This window comes from Trichechus manatus, unplaced genomic scaffold (assembly GCF_000243295.1).
Source record: "Trichechus manatus latirostris isolate Lorelei unplaced genomic scaffold, TriManLat1.0 scaffold00028, whole genome shotgun sequence".
Lineage (NCBI taxonomy): Eukaryota > Metazoa > Chordata > Mammalia > Sirenia > Trichechidae > Trichechus > Trichechus manatus.
This window is the reverse complement of record NW_004443964.1, coordinates 143,330-160,934: the sequence shown is the minus strand read 5'-3', so window position 1 is coordinate 160,934 and position 17,605 is coordinate 143,330. Positions and strand designations below refer to the sequence as shown.

The window sequence follows — 17,605 nt, the reverse complement described above, 5'->3', positions numbered from 1 at the left end:
TTTTCAATAGCATTACCTTTCATAAAACTTAGTATACCATACACGGTAAGAAAACTAGGGACAATTTGCACTACGAAGTAGAAAATCAGGTCAGCTTTGGACGGAATGAAAGAGGAGTCAATGGAAAACAACATTCCATATTCAATAATGATGTAGTAAGTATAATGCTAAAATAAAAATAGTATAGTCTAGGTCAAAGTAGGATATGTTAGCTGAAGTAAAAAAACGACACTTACTGAGTACATCGCTAAGCTAAGCCCTGGGGAATATTTTTTAAAAACAAAATAAAAACTGAAATGTCCAACTGAAGCACTTTGGTAGATACTGGCAGAGAGTTTCGATAAAGTTTATGCTGATGAAAGTCTGGATAATGGGTACCTGGGAGAGGGGGCAGCCACGTGAGTGATCAGTTGGTAAAAACTCACTGAACTGAACGCTTGGTGGCAGTCATCTGAACACAGATCTCAGCAGCAAGTTAAAATCACTGCCAGTATCTGAATACACCCATCCTATGACCCTACGTGTAGACCCAGTACAAGTGCTCCTGTTCACCACAGGCACGCACGTACTGAAATGCTCCCAGCAGCACAACCCCAAACCAGGAACCACCTGTCTCAGGTATCCAGTGCTGCTGTAACAGAAATACCCCAAGCGGATAACTTCAACAAAGAGACATTTACTCTCTTACAGTCTAGTAGGTTACAAAAATCCAAATTCAGGGCGTCAGCTCCAGGGGAAGGCTTTTTCTGTCAGCTCTGGAGGAAGGTCCTTTTCATCAGTCTTCCCTTATTCTTGGCGCAGGAACCTCACGTCCAAAGGACGCGCTCTGCTCCGGGTGCTTCTTTCTTGGTGGTATGAGGTCCCCACTCTCTGCTCGCTTCCCTTTCATCTCTTGTAAGGTAAAAGGTGGTGCAGACCACACTCCAGGGAAACTCCCTTTACACTGGATCAGGGATGTGACCTCAGTAAGGGTGTTACAATCCCACCCTAATTCTCTTAAACATAAAATTGCAATCACAAAATGGAGGACAACCACACAATACTGGGAATCATGGCCCAGCCGAACTGATCCACCCATTTCTGGGGGGGACACAATTCAACCCTTGACACCACCCAAAGGTAGACTGGACAGACTGAGAACACACAGCAGGAGGACGTGAGGTCTGTAAGAGCGCCTGACAATGTGGACAATCTCCCTCCTGGGGAGCGAAGGAAGCCGTTCACAAAGAGGACAAGGCATGGTGCCTCTTACACAGAGCACAACAGAAGCCAAAACCTGCCTGTGCTGTCAGAAACCAGAACGTGGTCACCTTAGGGGCAGGGGTGATCAGAGGGGGATCGGGGGCTTCTAGGGAGGCTGGTGATGTTGTCTCTTCATCAAGGTGCTGGTGTGCTCAGTTTGTGAAAATTAATTGATCTGTATAATTATTATAAGTGCACTTTTCTGTATAGATATTATATTTTAATAAAAACTAAAAAAGTATCCTTGCCTTCAAAGGGAGTATAACTTAGCTGGAAAAGGAGCTAAACAATGCCCTACAGTGTCAAGCGAATGATGCTGAAAACAAGTACTACGAAGCTTAAAAGACAAGAGGGTGATTTACAAAGGGAACCTGAAGCTGCTAGAGCATAAACAGACAGAACATGGAATACTTCAGAACAGATAAATGCTCAGTGGTGGCGTGCTCTAGGGAGCACCAGGTCTGTTGAGGGCACAGTTATAGGTTTGGGAAGGCGCGCACAAGCCGGCAATGTAGCAACAGACTATGTGGGCTAAGACTCCTGAACTTCACCCTGCAGAACTGTTTCTGAGTAAAGAATAACATGCTGAAGTTAATATTTTAGCAAGATTAATCAGGATGCTGAGGGCACGGTACATTGAAGGAGGGCATTTAGCCCCCAAAACTCTGTCCCCAGGCCCATTAGAACAAACGTGAGTGGAGAGAAGGCAAAGGGTACAGAGGGGACTTTGAGGGGCACGATACCCAGCGTCCCCAGAAGAAACACTGCCAACAAGTGATTTGTGTTAGCCACAATTACAGACTTGGCACTACCGAGAAAAACTGCACACAAGCAAACAAATGGGTGTACAGAGTAACAATAAATCTCTGGTAGTCAAAGATGACTGCACCAACCCTAAGAAGCTGTCAGTCCCAAGGGGGCGCCAGGCTCGTTACAATGCACAGCGCCAGGCCCTGGTCTCTGCCAGGAGGAAACCACCTCTGAAGGGGGCAGAGAAGAGCCCAGCAGCCGAGGTCCATCCCGCCAACACTCTGGGCCAAACTCTCAGAGCACCATCGTGAGCCTGACCCCGGGGTGAGGTGAGGACCCTGCCACCATGTCATGAAGACATGAACCCAGAGCAGTGCCCTCTGTGAGCGCCATCCACACACAGCGGCAGCATGATTTCTGGAATTAACCCTGAGAGCTTGGCCGACCAAGAGCAGTTAGCAGAACGATTCCAAGCTTCAGAGGAGGAACGGCCAAGGAGCGCACTCGCTTCATCCCCGGCCCCCAGCAATCGCTACCACCCAGCAGCTGAATCTCCACTGTCACTGCAAAGCAGGACCGGCAGAGAAAGGCTTCTCAACAGTCACACCCAAAGGGTGTCCGCTAAAATGAATCATGGGGAAGGACTTCCCACAATCAAGTCAGCAAGAGTTCTGTCAAAAAGCTGCTTTTTAGAATCAGGTTTTAGGAAGATAAAAATCGACTGCATGAATCTGGGTAATGAAGGAAGACATACTTCACTAAGGAAGCTGGAAGTTTCTCACAATGAATCTTGTGTTTGGCAAAGGCAAGGAATTTGCTTTAATATTATTGCCCTGAAGAAAGTCAAATGTTTGTGCCAGAGGCCGATGTCTGGGGAGGCCGGTCCCTTTGTGCAGAGGGCGGTCGCCATGGCCACAGCAGTAAAAACCCACACTCCGTGAGATGGTGACATTCCTCACTCCTGGAGAGAAGAGGGTGGGATTGTGCACTATTCTGATTTTAGCAAGTGACTACACTATTAAGAAATGTTTTGCTCTATTGTGATATAAAATAATAATAAATAAATCCAAATATGATTTAAACAGCCCAGCACATCTAAAAATAGACACTTTGGATCTATGTTATCCAACGGTCAATATAGTTTTCCCTATTTAAGAAAATATTATAGGAAAGTATGTCCTTTCTGATACACCCAATTAAATCGACTTTATTAATGTGTAATACCCAGACTTCAAAGAGACTGCAGGATAACTTGACTTCACAGTACTTCAGCTTCGTTTTTCACAATTTGTTTGTATGACTTAATTTTTTTTTCTGTTGATAGAATACATAGAAATGTGATATGGTCCAAGTTATATCTAATCTATAAAAAGTATTTTATGGAAGACAACACTTTAAAATATAGATTAGACAAGGAGTGCCACAACATTCATCAAAATGACTTTAATTCACTTTAAGATGTAAAATATCTTAAATAAAGATATTAAATAAATAAAGTGGTGTTCATAGCAATTTTCAAAAACCACAATTTTCTACACACTTTTCCAGAAGCAAGCTGAAACCGATGTTCTACAATAACTTTGATTGATAGTTTTTTTTTGCAAACAAGCTAAAGATAATGAAAACAAGAAATAATTTGGAGAAAAACATTAATATCTTCCAGATACAGGAGATGATGATAGTGGTGGTGGTAACAGTACCTGCATGCCAGTCTGTTCTAAAAGCTTACATGTGGCAGCTCATTTCACACCTTCACAACACTCCATGACAAGCACCTATCACTGCACCCTGCTCAGATAAGGGAAACTGAGGCACAGCGAGGTGGTGGTAGCAGAGTCGCTCCAGAGCCTACATTTGCAAGAACTCTGCTCACCACCTCTGGTCCTACATCAGTCACTGTTTCTGCCAAACCTCAGGGCCTCGCAAGAGAGAATCACGCACACACACCGCCACAATGAGGTATCACGTGTAAAATTATTCTGACAGTGCCAGAGAACAAGACCATTCAATATAAACTTTTTAAAATAACAATGCATTCTTCTTCTAAAGGATCAAGTGTTTTTTATTTTAAATATTCTACACACTTTTCTGCTTTCTTAAACACAGTACACTGGACGCTATGTCTTAGAAATCTGGTGTGGGCAGAAGAGGGGAGGAGATTTTGAAAGAGAAGGCTGTTTCACTCTTTGAAGCTGAGCTCTCTCTTAACTCACAGCCACTGACATCTATACATCACTTGGTAAAATTAAGTAAATAATACTGCCAGGAAACTTGCAAAAGGCAAAGGCATCCCACCCTCTGGGTGCTTCCAGATAGGAAAGAACATGTATTTTAAACCATCTTCACGAAGCCGCAAAATTGTTTTTATAGAGAGCCACTGTTAAGAATGTTTAAACGAGGTTGAGGGTGGGCCCCAAAGAACTTTGAGACAGACTGCCTGGGTCCAGACCCCAGACCTGCCAATGACTGGTTGCATTATCTTCGACTACATCCACCAGTCCTTGCAGGGATAACGATAGCACCCACCCCACAGGACTGAGACGAGAACTACATGATATCCTACAAAGTGAAACCTCAGTTAGGACCAGTAAGAGAGGGTGGCTGTGACGATGTTGCTGCTCCCCATCAAGGCTGGCTCCAAGCATGGCCAAGCTTCCAAAGGAGTCACCCAAAACTAGCAGAAAAATAAGAAAGGAAATAAAAAGAAATACTAAGGACAAGTGGTGTGTAGGAAGAGCAGAATTCACGTCTCACACTTGTACCTCTGAGAACCACCCTGAATGAGCTATCCCTCTACTCCTACTAACCTATCCATTACCCAATTTTATCCCAAAAACACTGGAGGAGTTGCTGAGAGCCTGCGTTTTTGCAAGTCACAAGTTACATTTGAACAGGACCTCGTAGCAGAGTTAACACTTCCCAGCTCTCATATGAGGCGTATTCGAGCTGTCAGCCTGACTAACCTCTGACATGTTGGGAACTACAAGATTCACTCTGGACCAAGTCCATATAAAGTGGGGTTGAAGCTACACTATTCCTAGGAATATTTTAAAGCAGTGGGTTTTCACCCTGAATACACATCAGAATCTCTTAGGAAGTTTTTAAAATCCCAGTGCCTAGACTGGACCACATGCCAATTAAATGAGAATATCTTAGGGTAAGACCTGGGCATTAGTATTTTTAAAGCTCCCCAGGACAAGCAAGCAGAGGTGAGGACCACTATTTTAAAGAAAGACATGACTCCTAATACCTATAAGAATCCTGGCCATCAGCTACAGATTTATCGTTGGCACTGCCTCCACCTTTGCAACCCCATGCAGAGTATGCAGGCATTTTTTTTTTCAAGCTCTATATGAAAATTTAAAGTCAAACTAAAAGGAGTCTGATATATTACTATTAAAGCTGAGACTAAAACCAGTCATTCAATATGAAAACACAGCATGAATGAACAAATGACTACACTTAGACCCAGCATCATGAAATTTCAAAACTCAAAGCATAACGAGAAAAATCTAAAATGCTTTCAGAAAAAACACATTCAAAATAACAAGCATCAGAGTGACGTTAAATTTTTTAATTTGAAACACGGCACACCGAAACATGAGTCAATTCCTTTAAAATTCTAAGGAAAATTATTTTGTACCCAGAATTTTATACCCAGCCAAAATGTCAATTCAGCATAAGTACAAAATAAAGACATTTTCAGACATGTACAAAACTCTAAATGCTTTACCACCCACATACCAGATATGGAAAAATTACTTGACAAAGTACTCCAGCAAGATGAAAAGGAATATATAAGCAGAAATTTTTTAAAAAGAAGAAAAAAAATGGCACTTAAGTGGAGCCTAGAATAAGAAAACTAAGCTAATGATAAATTTTTAAGGATTCTGTTAGATCTTGACAGTTGGGAAATTCCCCCAGCGTGCAGCATGTGTTTGGCAGAAGAGGATTTCAGTTCCTCCTCTGAATCTAATCCCACTATCTGGTTCTGCAGCAAATAATAGTTACATATTTATAATACTGTAAATGCTGTTTTTACAAAGTTTAAATTGTTATAATCAACCTATCTGCAAAGCACATAAAACAACAAGTTTTATAGAAGACAATGTAAACATTATAAACCTTGCCAACGTAAATATATAACAAAACCCCGAGGGAGGAAAAAATGGAAACAGAAGTAGAAAGTACTCTAGTGAGATAAACTTTTCATCTTTCATATCAAGTATTACCGAATACTGTGTAAGTTAAATAAGCCAAGTAAGGAAAACTAAACAACACTGGTTACTTCTGGAGAGTGAGGCTTTTACACGTCATTGAGGACCCTACTGTGTGGCTGAATTTCTTTTTACCACATGCTGGCATTCAAATTTTATATATCTTTTTAATTAATCAAACCAGACATTTATTTGTAAAAATAAATTTCAATTTTCCTTATACATATAGATATAAAAATCTTAAAAAAAACTGAAAAATTATACTGTATAGAAACACTATCATGCCATTGCCAGTTTATTTCAGCACTAAAAAAATAGCTCCTTTTTTAACAAAAATACTAACAGAATTTATTATAATAAAAATGTACAGATAAAAAAGGAAAAAACAAATAATCAGTTTAACAAATACCTAAAAGACATTTAATAAAATTCACAATTGATGCCTTATTTTCTGAAGGCTAGGGGTACTGGTGGTGGCACAATGGTTAAGCATTTGGCTGCTAATCAAAAGGTCAGCAGTTCGAATCCACCAGCCGCTCCTTGGAAACCCTATGCGCAGTTCTACTCTAAGTCCTATAGGGTCGCTATGAGTCAGAATCAACTCAACGGCAATGGGGTTTTTTAATAAGTTAAGAATAGCAAGTTAACCTGATGAGGATATCTATCAGAAAGTAATAGTATATATCATACTTAACACTGAAAGACTAGAAACATGCCCACTAAGTCAGGGACAAAAAGAGAATTCAGCTATCATTAATGTGATTCTACATTGTTCTTCTAGATTTCCTACCTGATTGAAACTATGAAAAAATGAAGTATAAAGTTAAAAGAAGAAAAAAGAGATAAAAGTATAAAATTTGTTCAGGATTAGACTGCCTATATAGAAAATCCAATATAATAATTGAAAAACTATTAGAGCTGGATAAAAATAAAACAGATGATCCACCCCATCCACCCAATTCCAACACTAGAAATGACACAGAAACGAACAAGAACAGTAAGGCTCTCAACACTTAATTTTAAAGCTGAGGTAACCTCCACAGGAGACAGGAGGCGGCTGTAAACTGGCATGGGAAGAAAGTCAAACACCACGGTCCCGGGGATGGGTTGGGAAGACCTTCTGGATTGTGCCCTTTTCTCTAAACAGCACTGTTCAAGGAAGCTGACTGCCCACTCCTCCATCACTAGGAAGCAAAAGAACAATAGGTTCAGGAGGTAATATCAGGATGGGAGGAGCTCTTCCAACAAATGTAGAAGACAAGCTATCTCAGGCCTTCTCCTTTCCTTCTCCCCCTCCACTCAGAAATGGCGAAGGGACTGCTTGGAAGGGAGGGAGGGAGGAAGGGGAGAAAGTACAAAAGCAGTACAGAAAGGATACCTGAGGGGCAAGCTCACCTGTATGGGGGGTGGGAGCCTTGGGCAGCAAATAGGAACTAAAGGAAGGGTTATCAAGCTTGTAACATTGGAGTTTCTTCATCACAGGGCCCACCCGCCAATACTCAAACATGCCAAGAAAGGAAAAAGCTAGAACCTGGAACTTAGTTCTTCCCCCAGGCTATACATGATCAGCCAAAGCACAAAATAACTCTGAACTTACAACAACACAATAACAAGACATGAGAGGAGGGTATGTGCCATAAAAGACAGATTACGAACAACCTAAAACAGACAAAGCAGATGTCTTAGTGAGAGTTCTCTAGAAAAAAAGAACCAATTACAGTTATACATATACACAGAGAAAGAGAGAAAAAGAGCGCACACTAGCTTTATTTTGAGGAATTAGCTCACATGACTGTAGGAGCTAAAAAAAAAACCAAACCCGTTGCCATCTGTAGGAGCTGGCAAGTCCAAAATCTGTAGGTCAAGAGGCAGGCTGGAAGTTCTGGCAGCCTTGTGTACCAAAACCAGTTGGTTAGGTAGTAGGAGAAAGATGGCATTCTGGCAAGATGTCTGTTTATATCTGGAGGCACAATACTCCCCCCAGAAACCTCTATTTTTGTTCTTAAGGCCTTCAACTGATTGGATGAGGCCCACCCACATTATGGAGAATAATCTGCTTTATGTAAGGCTAACTGATTTAATCGTTTACAAATACTTTATAACAACATCTAGACTAGTGTTTGACCAAACAACTGGGCAACATAGCATAGTCAAGCTGACATATAAAACTAACCATCACAGCAGGATAAATGGAACAGACTACATACCTGTTTGTCTTTCTTCTCTTAGCTTCTTTAAAAAACATAAAATTATATAAAGTAATAATTATAACAATGTATTGTTGGGATTCTAACATTTATTGATGCGGTATGTATACAAATAATACCACAAAAAGGAGAGGAAGGGAGTAGAGGTATATGGAAGTAATGTTTCTATATCTCATTAAGTTGATACAAATCTGAAGTTGTTTTCAATAAGTGAAATGTATATTGTAAGCTCCAGAGCAACCATAAAGAAATAGAAATAAATGAACAGTCAAAAAAATCATTAAAGGCATCCATTAATGCAAAAAAAAGTGCTAAAGAAGATACAGAGGAACAAAAAGACATGAGACGTATAAAAAACAAAAAGTAAAATGGGAGGTGTAAACCAAACTATGTCAGTAATACCATCAGAGTGACACCACTGAAAATGGCAGAATAGGAAACTTCATAACTGTATCCCTCCACAAAAGCAACAATTAAGCTAGCAGAAACTGTCAGAATCACCTTTTCAGGACTCTGGAATCTAATAAAAAACAACAAGAGGAATGTTTAACGAAGAAAAAAGCTGTTAAATTTTGATAAAAGAGTGTTGTAGCATTTTAACTTCCTCACCTACCATCCCCCACTCTCCAGCTGAGCAGCGGCCTTGGGGAAATGAGGGCTTGGAAAAAGTCCTGTGTATACTAGGGAATCTAGAAGGCCATGTGCACTCCCAGGACTAGACATATGCTCAGAAAAGACCTGAGAAGACCTCAAGCTTTCACCTTTTTCTTTAAAAAAAGAAGAAAAAATGGCACATGGCTGACATTTAAACTTTGTACAAACAGGAAGTAAAGGTTAAGGCACAGATGTAAACAGCTTGCCTAAGCACTGAAGGTATGCCCCAACACAGAGCCCAGAGGCAATCTGCAATAACTGGGAGAGCATTTTCCCCACTTGGTTCTAGGCATTTAAGCCTATCTCAGTCAAATCACTAGCTGGTCACTAAGCTTATGGAACAGACTGCTGTGACCATGCATGACAAAGAATACAGTCTTTACAAAAAATCATTTGGAAATGTAAGTAAACAACCTACAACCCAGAACAAGCAGCAGCAAAATCCCTGGGGAGGGGTAGAATCAGATTTCTAGAGTTAACCTATTACAATATTCAAAATATCATTTTAAAAAAAATACAAGTTATGCAAAGAAACAAGGTATAGCACACTCACGGGGAAAAAAGCAATGAACAGAAACTACCCCTGAGGAACATGAGACACTAGGCTTACTAGGAAAAAACTTTAAATCAATTGTCTTAAATATGTTTAAAGAGATCAAGGAAACCATGGACAAAGAACTAAAGGAAATTAGGAGAATGATGTCTTGCCAGGAAAAAAAAAATCAATAAAGAAATACAAATTATAAAACCAAATAGAAATCTTGAGCTGAAAAATATAATAATTAAAATGAAAAATTCACTAGAGAGGTTCGACAGAAGATTTGAGCAGGCAGAAGAAAGAATCAACAAATTTGAAGATAGGTCAATTGAGATTATCTAGTCTGAGGAACAGAAAGAAAAGAGAATTGAGTAAAAAGAACAGAGCCTAAGAGACCCTTGGGATACCATAAAGCATACCAATACACACATAATGGGAGTCTCAGAAAGAGAGGTGAGAGTGAAAGGGCAGAAAGAATATCTGAAGAAATAATAGCTGAAAATTTCCCAAGTTTGATGAAGACACTTCTCTACACATCTAAGGAGCTTAACAAACTCCAAGTAGGATAAACTCAAAAAAATCCACACTGAGATTTTTGCATGATACGTTATAACCAAACTGTTGACAGTCAAAGACAAAATCTTGAAAGCATCAAGAAGGAAGCAACTCATCATGTACAAGGGATCCCCAACATCTTATTAGAAATCATGGAGGTCCAAAGACAGTAGGATGACATTTGTAACACTGAAAAAAAAAAAAATCTGCCAACCACGAATTCCGTATCTGACCAAACTATCTTTCAAAAACGAAGGTGAAATTAAAACATTCCAAGATAAACCAAAACTAAGTGTTCATCACTAGTAGACCCAACCTACAAGAAATTTTAAAGAGTCCTTCAGGCGGAAATGAAGGACACAAGACAGTAAGTTAAAGCCATATGAAAAAATGAAGAATACCAGTAAAGTTAACTACATAGGTAAATATAAAAGCCAGTATTGTTTTATTTATGGTTTGTGTTTCTTTTTTCCTATATGGTTTAAAACATAAATACATAAAACAATAATTATACTTAGATTAAAGCAGAAAGAAATGAAATAGAGAATAAAAAACAATAGAATCAAGAAAACCAGAAGTTGTTTCTTTGAAAAAAATGAACAAAATTGACAAACCTTTAGCTAGACTGACTAAGGAAAAAAGAAGACTCAAATTACTAAAATTTGAAATAAAAGTAAGAACATTACTCCCAACGTTACAGAAATAAAAAGAATTATAAGAGACAGTACAAACGATTGTATGTCAAGAAATTAGATAATCCAGTTGAAACGGAAAATTCCTAGAAATACACTGATTACCAAAACTGACTAAAGAGAAAATAGAAAATCTGAATAGACCTGTAACAGTAAAGAGATTGAATCATTTAAGTTGAAAACTTCTCAACAAACAGAAGTCGAGGATCAGATGGAGTCACTGGTGAATTCTACCAAAACATTTAAAGACTTAGCACCAAACCTTCTCAAGCTCTTCCAAAATATAGAAGAGAAAGATACACTTCCTAACTCATTCTATGAGGCCAGCATTACCCTAGTAATGAAGCCAGACAAAGGCACTACCAAAAAAGGAAACAACAGAGCAACATCCTCATGAATATAGATGCAAAAATCCTCAACGAAATACTAGCTAATAAAATCCAACAGCATATTAAAAGGATTGTACTCCACGACCAAGTGCAAAGTTGGTTTAACATAAGAAATCAATGAATATAATACACCACATTAATAAAAAGAAGGAAACACACACACACAAACACACGACCATCTCAACTGATGTAGAAAAGGCATTTGGCAAAATCCAACACCCTATCATGATTTAAAAAAAAACTCAACAAACTAAGAAGGGAACTTTCTTAGTACAATAAAAGGCATTTATTTAAACAACAACAACAACAAACTGACAGCTAACATCATATTCAATGGTGAAAGACTGAAAGCTTTCCCCCTAAAATAAAAAATAAGACAAGGAAGCCCATTTTCACCACTTCTATTCAACACTGTATTAGAAGTTCTAGCCAGGTCAAATAGGCAAGAAAAAAGAAATAAAGCCTCCAAATTGTAACGGAAGAAGTAAAACAATCTCTACTCACAGATTACATGATCTTATATATAGAAAATCCTAACGAATCCACACACACACACACACACACACACACACACACAAAATCTCTTAGAATTAAATGAATTCAGCAAAGCTGCAAGATACAGATCAACACAAAAAAACTGTTGTATTTCAATACACTTGCAATGAACTATCTGAAAAGGAAATTAAGAAAACAATTCTATCTATGATAGCATCAGAATGAATAAAATACTTAGCAATTAATTTAACCAAGGAGGTTCAAGACTAGTGCACTTGAAACTACAAAGCACTGATGAAAGAAATTAAGGAAGACCTAAACAAATGGAAAAGTGCCCTGTGTTCATGGATGAAAAAACTTACTATTTTTAAGATGACAATACTCCCTATATTCATCTATAAATTCAATGGCATTTTTTGCAAAAACGGAAAAATTGATCCTAAAATTCATATGGAGTTATAAAGGGTCCTAAACAGTCAAAATAATCTTCAAAAAAAGAACAAAGTAGGAGGACTCACACTTCCTGATTTCAAAACTTACTACAAAGCTACAGTAATCAAAACAGTGTGGTAATGGCATAAGGACAGACATAAAGATCAATGGAATAAAATGAGAGTCCAGAAATAATCCCATACATCTATGCTTAATAGAAATAAAAAAGACCAGAGTTACAATTTAAAACAAAAAATATATATAGAAAATCAATGAAACCAAATGCTGGTTCTTTAAGATTTATAAAATAGGACAAAAAAACTAATGTTACACGAAGAGAATTTTAACCAGTAGAGGTGACTAATAATGACTGACTAGCCTAAAAATAAAAATACCCAACAGTCTTTTGTTAGAATGACTAATAACTAAAGAATGAGTAGCTGTCTTACACAAATCCTTATAAAAATATATAAAATTTAGGTCTAGCATGTTCTCAATAAGGAGACCTGGTGGCACGGTTAAGCACTCAGCTGCTATCCGAAACGTTAGCAGTTTGAACCCACCCAGTGGCTCTGCAGGAGAAAGATGTGGCAATCTGCTCCTGTAAAGACTACAGCCTTAGAAATCCTACGGGGCAGTTCCATTCTGTTACATGGGGTCACTATGAGTCAGAATCTACTCGACAGCACCTAACAACAACAGGTGTTCAATTAGTGGTAGATTTAACTTCACTGAGAATACTTTTCACCAGGATTTAAACAACATGAAACTAAGTATGTAAACTGGTAAGACTATTGATTACAATTGAATAATAAATTAAACATGTTTACCAACCTCCTCGGGGAGAAGGAGAATCATGACCTCCAATGACCACAAGGATACCAGAAGCTTCTAACTTCACTTTCCATTTTTCAATGATAGTCCCAGACTTGTCCTGAAAGCACAATGACACTGGCAGATCAGGAAACTGTCTTCAAAACACTGTAACCTGAATTATACCAGGGTTAAGTCACTCAACAGGAAATTCATAAATACCTTACTGGCATCATTGAAAATAGAGAGCTCCATGATGCCTTCAAAGTCCTGGTGCAAAACGGACCTCAAACAGTCATCCAACCAACGTTCAGCATTGTGGACTGGGAGGATAATAGACTGGAATTGAAAAGAAATGGATTAACAAATAGAAAACTAAATTTCCTTTCCACTGCTCTAATGTACTTCCCCATTACCATCAGCACAATACTTACTCCCAAACGGCAAGGTCTGATTTACAGAATAACACAAAGTAAGGTTTCCAAGAAAAGAATATGTCCTGACAAACAAAAGGTGTCTCTTCCTTCTCACCAAGCCCTTAACATTGTTTTGCTTCGTAAGATTTATTCTTACATTTCCTGAATTGGTCTTTCTGATGCTTTTAAAAGGAAAAAAAAAAAAAAAAAAATCTGAAAGGCATCAAAATGTTTCTCCCCGTAGTAACTCCAACGTGTTTTTCCCATCATTAGTCATGAACATCATCATTTTGTTTGTATCTGTGTATCTTCTAACCCAGTCATGAAAATAACTGATAGGTTCTTTGCAGGATAAGCATTTTTGGTCAACCAGGATGTTAGAGAAACAGCAACAAAGAAGTCCTTTTAAGTACCCGCTAACACAATGCTCTAACAAAGTAATGGAGAGGAGGGTGTATTCAAAGAACCCAGCTGGGCAAATGGCACAAGTGACGTCCATTTCTTTCTTCCTTTGTTTCACGTGTTAGTTTAGAGCTGATCTGACACTAGAGTTACTCTTTTCTCATAGAGCCTAACGAATAACTTCTAAAGGAGCACGGAGTAAAAACAGTGAAACTTGACAGCGAGAATCTACCAACAAAACAACTGATTACAGGAACTGATTCTTAACTTTATATATTACCATATCAAGCAGTGTAGAAGGATACCCAGAAGTTAACAAATTAACAGTCCTCACCCTTGAGTCTATACCCTAATAAAGAGAAGTGGCACATTCCTAAACAAGAAAATAAAAACAAAGGTAGTCAGGTTGCTGTGTATATGTGTTATATACACATACATCTATTTCATACACATATTAATATACATAATTTTAAAAATATTCATTTTGAATAAAAAGGTCATTAAAAAGACAGGAAAGAAAGAAAAGACCAAAATGAATGTGAGAAAAGACTGAAACTTGCTCTTGAATGTAAAGTAGCTAAAGCAAAAGGAAGAAATGATGAAGTAGAAGAGGTGAACAGAAGATTTCAAAAGGCACCTCGAGAAGATAAAGCGAAGTATTGTAATGAAATGTGCAAAGACCTGGAGTTAGAAAACCTAAAGAGAAGAACATGTTTGGCATTTCTCAAGCTGAAAGAACTGAAGAAAAAACCGAAGCCTCGAGTTGCAATACTGATGAATTCTATGGGAGAAAGATGCGGCAATCTGCTTCCGTAAAGATTTACAGCCTTGGAAACCTTACGGATAGTTCTTCTCTGTTCTATACGGTCACTATGAGTCGGAATCGACTCGATGGCAGTGTATTTGGTTTTTGGTTTTTATGGGCAAAATGTTTAACGACGCAGGAAGCATCAAAAGAAGATGGAAGGAAAACAGAGTAACTGTACCAAAAGAACTGGTCGACGTTCAACCATTTCAGGAGGTAGCATATGATCAAGAACTGATGGTACTAAAGGAAGAAGTCCAAGCTACACTGAAGGCATTGGCGAAAAACAAGGCTCTGGGCATTGATGAACACCAACTGAGATGTTTCAATGAACAGATGCAACGTCAGAAGCACTCACTCATCTATGCTAAGAAATTTGGAAGATACCTCTCTGGCCAACCGACTGGAAGAAACCCATACCTGTGCCCATTCCAAAGAAAGGTGATCTAACGGAATGCGGAAATTAACAAACCATATCATTAATATCACACTCAAGTAAAATTCTGTTGAAGACAATTCAAAAACAGTTGAAGCAGTACATCAACAGGGAATGGTCAGAAATTCAAGCTGGATTCAGAAGAGGACGTGGAACCAGGGATATCATTGTTGATGTCAGACAGATCCTGGCTGAAAGCAGAGAATACCGGAATGATGTCTACCTGTATTATATTGACTATGCAAAGGCATTCAACTGTGTGGGTCGTAACAAATTATGGTTAACATTGTGAAGAATGCGAATTCCAGGACACTTAATTGTGCTTATGCAGAACCTGTACATAGACTAAGAGGCACTCGTTGGAATAGAACAGGGAACACTGTGTGGTTTAAAATAAAAAAAGGTGTGCATCAGGGTTGTACCCTTTCACCGTACTTAATCTGTATACTGAGAAAACAATCTCAGAAACTGGACTATATGAAGAAGAACGGGAATCAGGATTGGAGGAAGACTCATTAGCAACATGACATATGCAGATGACACAACCTTGCTTGCTGAAAGTGAAGAGGACTTGAAGCATTTACTGATGAAGATCAAAGACCACAGCCTTCAGTATGGATTACACCTCAACATAAAGAAAACAAAAATCCTCGCAACTGAACCAATAAGCAACATCATGATAAATGGAGAAAAGACTGAAGTTGTCAAAGATTTCATTTTACTTGGATCCACAATCAACACCCACGGACGCAGCAGTCAAGAAATCAAATGATGTAATACCCCGGGCAAATCTGCTGCAAAAGACCTCTTTAAAGCGTTAAAAAGCAAAGATGTCACTTTTAAGGACTAAGGTGTGCCTGACCCAACACATGGTATTTTCAATTGCCTCATACGCATGTGAAAGCTGGGCAATGAATAAGGAAGACTGAAGAATTAATACCTTTGAATTATGGTGATGGTGAAGAATATTTAATATACCATGTACTGCCAAAAAAACAAACAAATCTGTCTTGGAAGAAGTACAGCCAGAATGCTCCTTAGAAGCAAGGATGGCAAGACTTTGTCTCATATACTTTGGACATGTTATCAGGAGGGATCAGTCCCTGGAGAAGCACATCATGCTTGGTAGAGGATCAGCAAAAAAAAGGAAGACCCTCAACGAGATGCACTGACACAGTGGCTGCAACAATTGGCTCAAACATAGCAAAGACTGTGAGGATGGCACACAACCTGGCAGTGTTTGGTTCTATTGTACACTGGGTCGCTATGTACAGGGCACCTAACAACAATAAGGCTGAACGTGGTTATGAAAAGCTTCATAGATATGAGTAAGGAAAATATAATTCAATCCAGTTCTTCACTGATGAAACCTCACTCTGAGGAATCCAATCTAACAGCGATATCCTTTCTTGGATTTGTATGTGACCCAGAAAACTAGTTCTCTAATTTACTTACATATTTAATTTACTTTAGAAGTACTTTTTAAAGGGATACCGGAAAGAATATTTTTACTATCCTCAAAGATCTATAATACAAACTATATGGTGATTTTTTTTTTGGTCAAACATCGGCGTTGATAAATCTGTCTTCCATTTTAGTAAAACAACAACAAACCGCCCTAGTGCTAAACCCCCGGGCTATTTCTAAGTAACGACACATCTCGTCGTGGATGCTGACTGTATCAGCCTCTGGAGTCAGCGTCAAGTCTGAACCCTGAGGCCCAGTCTGCTCCAGCCCCAGCCTTTCGTGCAGCGCAGCTGTGCTGTTCACCTTCTGGCCAGGTAAGGTGGCTGCCCTCTCCCACACCTTGTCCCTGGAGCTACAGCTGCGAGTCCAGGGGGATAATGAGCTGTGCTCCAAACGCTGTGGTTTCAAACCCTTCGCTTGGTAAAGTCTCCCAATAACCATAAAATTCCTTCCACCATAACTTCACTTTTCTCTGGTGCTTACACATTGCTTTGGGCGGAGACCCTAGAAGAAGAGGTACTGCAGGGTTTAAGTAAAGATCGGGAAAAGAGGCAAAGGGCGGGGGCGGGGAGAGGGGCGGAAAGTGGGGGAGGGGAGAGAAGGAGGCGAGGTGGGGAGGGGTAGAGGGAACGGGGAGAGGGAAAGAGAAGAGCTGAAGGGAGAGGGGTGGGGCGTCCTCGGGCTGCTCCCCGCGGCCCGGCACCTACCACGTGGGCCCGCGGGCCGCCCGGAGGCGCGGCTGCGACCGAGTCCCCGCGCGCCAGCATGGCCCCGGCTGGCTCCTCCCCCGCCCGCGGGGGCGACTCTGTCCGTGCGTCGTCTCCACCTCAGCGGGCGACGAGTGCGCATGCGCGGCCGCTCGCCGGCGGGCCCGGCGCGTGGACCGCCTCCGATTGGTGAAGAGAGACGTCGGTCCCGCCGGACGGGGCGGGGCGAGCGGCCGCGAGCGTAGAGCGGCGCGGCCTAGAGAGGCCGGCGGCTGGCGCGGCTGGACAGTTGGGCGAGTGTCTGTGTCGCAGGCTTCCTTCGCGCTCCCTTTGACCCTCAATTCATGCTGCACACCCCCGAGGGGATCAGTAACTAATCGTGACGTCT

The 17,605-nt window shown here is 39.9% G+C and overlaps 1 protein-coding gene across 1 annotated transcript in view; it reads right to left on the bottom strand.

Annotated features, from left to right (window-relative positions):
• B3GNTL1 (UDP-GlcNAc:betaGal beta-1,3-N-acetylglucosaminyltransferase like 1) overlaps window positions 1–17,308 on the bottom strand; it is a 142,268-nt gene extending 124,960 nt beyond the window's left edge. The window contains exons 1-3 of the mRNA XM_023729156.1: window positions 17,218–17,308; window positions 13,207–13,323; window positions 13,006–13,105 (exon numbers count right to left, since the gene is read on the bottom strand). Of these exons, the coding sequence (XP_023584924.1) occupies window positions 13,006–13,105; window positions 13,207–13,323; window positions 17,218–17,277 (277 nt within the window). The 5' untranslated portion in view covers window positions 17,278–17,308. The remainder of the gene's footprint in view (window positions 1–13,005; window positions 13,106–13,206; window positions 13,324–17,217) is intronic.
• Between the last annotated feature and the right edge of the window lie 297 nt (window positions 17,309–17,605).